The 6,000-nt window shown below is 40.9% G+C and overlaps 1 protein-coding gene across 2 annotated transcripts in view; it reads right to left on the bottom strand.

Moving 5' to 3' along the window:
- Window positions 1-2,932: 2,932 nt before the first annotated feature.
- The window catches only part of arl15a (ADP-ribosylation factor-like 15a), a 106,732-nt gene continuing 103,664 nt past the window's right edge, over window positions 2,933-6,000 (bottom strand). The window contains exons 5-6 of one of the 2 annotated variants that reach the window (XM_038704109.1): window positions 4,784-4,883; window positions 2,933-3,584 (exon numbers count right to left, since the gene is read on the bottom strand). In XM_038704109.1, the coding sequence (XP_038560037.1) occupies window positions 3,526-3,584; window positions 4,784-4,883 (159 nt within the window). In that variant the 3' untranslated portion in view covers window positions 2,933-3,525. Of the gene's footprint in view, window positions 4,884-6,000 lie in introns of both variants that reach the window. The other variant, XM_038704110.1, reaches the window with a different exon arrangement.

The following is a 6,000-nucleotide window of genomic DNA, read 5'->3' as shown; positions in this document are numbered from 1 at the left end:
CCCGGGAATGTGAGGTGTCCTGCATGCTGCGTTGGCTGTGGGAGGCAGAGCAGGGGTACGAGGCCCAGATGGATGTCAAGGCAACATCTGTTCCACCTCCTAGCTGGGTCTTATCAGCAAAGACGCTGCCACACGCCCTGGACGGGAGAAGGGAGAAGACAGAGAGGAAAGGGCATTCTTTGCAGAGTTTAAGAAAACATGCCTGCTTTTGTTTGTCTTGTAAACGAAAGTTAGGTTCCCCGTCGGGTCGTGCATTTGCATTTCACAAAGCTCACAGGCTTCGTTTTGTTTGTTTATACTTACGGTAGGTCGTTATACTGTATGTGACACACTTTTGTCCTTAGAATTACATACTATACCATACATGCCAAAATTTTACAGTAATGCTTCCCAACTAAAAGGGCCAATTAAATATTAAAATTTGCTTTATATAATATAGTTTCACTGGATTACTCTGTTATGAGGTAAGATTCAACCTTCGTACATGTGATTTCACTCATTTATAGTGTGCACTGCTAAAACTGCAGCTGTTTGGATGCACTTTTTACTTTAGAAATGTATTCTAGAAACTGTCCTATAACATATTTTATTTGATACTGCCAATACTTTACTTGTTTTGTTAATATTTTATTGAAAAATAAAGATTTAGCCATGGTAAACATGGTGCGCTGTTCTCCTGTTTGCTTTTTCTTTACTTGGGTTGATCAGATGCTACTTGAAATACAGACAGCAGATAATACATGATGCACACTTTACTCCTTATTAAAAAGTGCCCCTTTTGCTTGTTTGTGATGATTGTGGGATAAATGGCGTGGTGATGGGGCAGTGGATATGACACAGGTGTGAGAAGCCTGGGTTTGAATCCACTGTGAGACACCAATGTGTCCCTGAGCATGACACTTAACCCGTAGTTGCTCCAGAGGCGTGCGACCTCTGACATATATAGCAATGTAAGTCGCTTTGGATAAAAGCGTCAGCTACATGAATAAATGTAAATGAATGTGATCAGCAGTAAAAACAACTCGGGCAGTGAATACTTTCAGGAGCCATGCTGGGGTTGAGCTGAGAAAGAGGATATGTGGTGAAAGTGTAGGTTAATACTTTTTAAAAACCCACATGGCTGCATTCATTCTGTGGTGAGTCTTGATCCTACACTGTAAAATCCAGAGTATTAATTTTCAATGTTAAAATGAAAACAACCCATGTTTAAATCCAATGACTGCAGCGCTCTGTGTGTCAGAAAATAAAACGCGAAAAGACAAAACGATTAATAAACTATGCTGGAGGCTGCAGCTTTGCACGCTGGAGAATTGTCTGTGGTTGGCAGGTTTGAACTGTGTGTACTGTAAATTCAGTTTGCTTTTTGCTTTGTGGTCTTCTCAGTCATTCTTTACATGCAGACTCTTAAAAGGGTCCCGCTCTGGCATTACTTCATGTTTCAGCCTTTTGTTACAAATCACAGCTTCACTTTATATTGCTGCCAAAAATTAGGCTTGCCATAGTTTGGTAGGTTTCTCTAAGTGTTTTTCCTCCCTTCCAGGCAGCAAATTAATTGCCCTTCATTATAAAAATCAACTTGAAGAGACTTGAACGTTTCTTGAGATACCGTATCCATCACAGCAAACATCTCCGTTATTGTTGCTTGGTAATGCAACTGTGAGCACATACTGAAATGAAAATACTGGACTGTATAACTGCACAACAACGACAACAATATAACTTTGCGGCTTCCCATCTGTAAGCCACGCTTAGGTGTGCTGCCAAAGAGGATAACAGAAAAAACACCACAGCCAGACACCAGTAATTAAACAGGTATAGCAGGTAAAGGTTCAGACTCAGGAGGACTGGCCACATGTTTTTAAGAGGAATTAAATCAACTGTACAGACAGAAAGAGAGTGAGGAGGTATGGCACAGAGAGAGGTACCCTGTCTCCCTCTTTTTTCTCCCTGGAGGGCTGCTTCGCTGAGGTCCTGGCCTCTTCTCTTCCCCTGGGCATTCTGGATGCCCATGCTGAGGGAGGGCTGCTTTGGCGTGACCAAAGGGAAGCAGAGCGAGTAAGAAAGAGACACAGTGTTGGAGAGAACCTGAGAGCCAAAAAAAATGGTAAGAAGAGAGAGATAGCGAGGACTCAAAAAGCAGAGGGGAAAGTGAGAGCGACAGGAAGAAAAGGGGGGAGCGAGACGAGCGCAGCAGCCCATGGTTTGTCTCAGGGCTGCAGCAGCTTCCAGAGCTGGTGTGCAGCAGACTGAAGAGAAGCACGTCTGCCCCAGAGGCAGAGACTGGAAAACAGGATCAAAGGGTCGCCAGGGCAACCTGCATGACACACATTGTATTAAAGCCACACGGTTAATTTGAAAGAGATGGAAGAAGGGCAAAAGGAGAAGAAAAAGGGGAGGCAGAGGTAGCACAGAGCGGAGTATATTTATCGGGAACTCCTGTCTCACTCGGTTAACTTTCCACTCAAAACTTTCTTCAGCTGCTACACTTTGACTCAAGTGCTTTTTTTGCTTTTTAAAAAAAAAAAATCTTTGGCTCGACCTCCACTGGCTCATCTGTGTTTTCCCGGTAATCTTCCAGTGTCTCAGATTTCCACAGAGCACCTTAAATCACAAATCAGAGAAATTATAAAGAAAATGTTTCCAGAAACACTCATCACACATTTCATACTGATAAAAGTAAAACTGTTGCATTGTATGGTCTCACTGAATTTCTACTTTCATGAACAGATAAAATGCCACATACTGCACAGTTATTATTCTGCAAAGGCAGACCATTTTTATAGTTTTGAACAAATATAGAAACTGTCGTCCATACACTCATTACAAGGTTACATGTTAAAAATAATAGAGACATTATGGAATTTTATGTAACACTCAAAGATATAAAATATTTCAACAAGTAATCAAATGGTAAATAACAACTAAGACAATATTCACATTTTTAAAACTTTAATTGCCGTTTAAGACATATCGCATGATTGAAAAAACAAAAAACAAAACAGGCTGCTGTGAATGTTTTAAAATGTGTGGGCAGATGATACGCAAAGTCCAACATTGGTAAAATCCCTGTTCCAAAGATTTATTTGGCATTCAAGCGACTGAATGCGCTGATTCATCCAGATTTTAAAAAACTACATTACGTCAGATACAAAAAGCGAGTTAACCTCTAAAAACCAGAAAAACCCTGGACAGAACAATACCAACAAATATTACAAAGCACACATGGAGGTGGTGTGAACATTAGCCATTACTGAAGCACATCTTGGGGACTAGCACACACCTGTGGCACAATACAACTATTTTCGAGGTGCGGAGTCCACACGTGGACAGTCGGGCTGTAAGATGGTATCTGACAAAAAAAAGCCCACTGAGCAGTAATGGGGAGAGGATGTGGAGCAGGAGTGGAGGGGCAGTGTTGGTTGTGATGGGTTGTGATGAGGTGGGGCGGGGGTCCACGATAAACAGCAGACAGGGAGGGGTCTTCACAGACAGTTGGAAGGCATTAGGGTGTCAGACAGGGACTTGTCAGATGCAGCTGTTGCTGTGGCTGATTGATAGAGTTTGTATTCCACCCTGATGGGAGACTGGAGTCAAAAGCCAGAGTTGAGAGGGATTATGTCAATTTCCAAAGGAAAAAAAATACAGTAAAAATGTAGAAAAACAAAAACAAACATGACATTTGCTTAACACTGAAATTAAACTAAATCCACCACATTTCTCTACCTCGCAGCTACATCCAGCCTGGTCAATCATTGTAGTTGTTTTTTTTTCCTTTTTTGGTCTTTGATTTGAGAGAATTCATAAGTGTGGTATGATATATAAAAAATCAGAACTTAGCTCTACAAGGTTAACATACAGAGCTATAAAATATATCCAAAGTTGCACATTTATAAAAGCATTCAGACTTGTTCCCACTTTCTCCAAATGGACTCACGTCTCCATAAAGTCATGTAGCACTTCGTCATGTGATTAGTAGTACTTGTGTATGGCTGCACAGGAGGGTACACAGCAATATGTTTGTTTGCATGTACATAATACTCCATGAGATACTCAGACTACGCTATTCAGATTAGATATTTAGACATGGCGTGACAGACCGATATGTAACTACCGTACATAACACAACGCTTTCGACAATACACTCTAATCACACAACGACAATCGTTGTTACCGAGTCAAAAGTAGAAGCACACTTGACAGCCATACAGTACTTCTTAGTGGAACGAACATCAACAGTGCCCACCCAAACATCCTGTAAAGTAATTACTGGAGATTTTAAACATATCTACAGACAACCTGGGCTCCACTTTGTGTGTGTGTGTGTGTGTCCGTGTAAGAGTGAGAATGTGTGATTTAGTGCCCAATGATGACTGAAGAAATACCATATGTCCCACATGCCACTGGTTTAATCACAATGGCACAGACAGTAGTAAACAAGGTTTCCATTTCGGGCAAAGTTCAATGAGTTTTCTTGGTGGGTCTCATGGCAGCTCTCCTCTGTCAGGCTGTTGCTTGTGCACACTCACATTGGAAAAAATGAGAGCGCAGTGAAGGGAGGGTAACATACAATATCACTTCTCGAAGAGAGAAGCCAACATCTGCTGTGTTTTCCTGTGCGTACATGTTTGTGTCTGTGGATGTGTGTGTGTGTGTGTACATGGGGACCAGCAGGATGTGGTATTTTCTTTGTCGTTCGCCGCTAATGTCTCTTAGCATTAGCAGCGTTAGCATCATATCCTTGCAGGCTCTGTGTCTTTGTCTTCCAACAGGCTAATGAACTGACCAAAGATCTCCTTCACTGCCTCCATGTTGTCGGTGCTGCTGCCCTCCAGGATCCAGCGCTTCCCCCTGGCCAGCGGCTCCAGCTCAAAGTACTTCTTGATCTGCCGGCAAAAAATAGAGAATGTGGTCAGTGACAACATTCAATATTAACTAATTAATACTTACTAATGCTGTTTAATTATATGTACATAGGCAAAATCTTTTTAATATCAGCAATGAAATGAAAAAAATCAGCAAATAAATTCCAAACAACTATATCTCTAGTCTCAAACCATGAGTCATTAAATTTCAAGATTTTCATGTCAAGCAAAACACAAGTGCTTTCAATTACTAAAACATTGGAGGTGTTTTAGTAATTGAAATCACCGGGAAAACCAATACCAATCCAATCCCCAATTTACTTAAAAAGTGGGAGAAAGTAGCCAATATGCTTATAACGTGCTTCGGTAACTGGTGGAAATAGAAACCTGCAGATTTTTACCCTCTAAGGTAAAGCTTTGGGATGCTTTTAGAGGATTATTATTTTGTAATTTCATTTTGACCAAAGTGAGAAAGGAAAGCTCTGGTTTTACTGTTGCTTTACAGTTTCCAGAGGCCTCATTCTGTCCACACAATTAGTTTTCCATGCACAGCATGTTTTCTTAGCATAATCACTCACGAATACATGAAGGCACGGCCATTATCCTGTCTGCACACAGAGTTGCATCCAGAATGCAGCCAAAGTTAAGAAATGAATAAATAAAATAAAGTAAAATATAATAAAACTAAATGAAATAAAAGCCTTCTTATCTTTGGAAATCTGTTGCTGCTGTTTGTAACAGTTGATTATAAAGTTCACATGTTGGCTTTTAGCCGCTTATGACAGTGGTGGTGCGCTGATGTTGGGGGGAGAACCAGAACCAGCTGTTATGTAAAAACAAATCTCGATAGAGGGAAACAATGTATCAGACCTCCAGTAAAGGTACTGCATGTTGTTAGAGTTTCTGACATCTTTAAGCTGAGAGTAATGCAAGCAATTTTGTTCGCCTGATCTCAACGCAGTTCAGCCATCTCCTCCTGTTTGTCTGACAGCCAGTGAGGAATGTACAAAGACAAGTGTGTACTGAAAAACATCAAAATGCTAATAATGTCACTGATGCAACAGAACTACAATTCCCAACCATGCATTTAGTCACTTTCACGCTCAGTTGACAGTTTTGCGTTTGTAAAAGTTTAAAG

The sequence above is a fragment of the Micropterus salmoides genome, unplaced genomic scaffold, assembly GCF_014851395.1.
Source record: "Micropterus salmoides isolate LMB-PRFRI ecotype aquatic unplaced genomic scaffold, ASM1485139v1 Ms_hic_scaffold_7, whole genome shotgun sequence".
NCBI classification, from domain to species: domain Eukaryota; kingdom Metazoa; phylum Chordata; class Actinopteri; order Centrarchiformes; family Centrarchidae; genus Micropterus; species Micropterus salmoides.
Note: the sequence above shows the minus strand (reverse complement) of the source record. Positions and strands in the feature narration are given on the sequence as shown.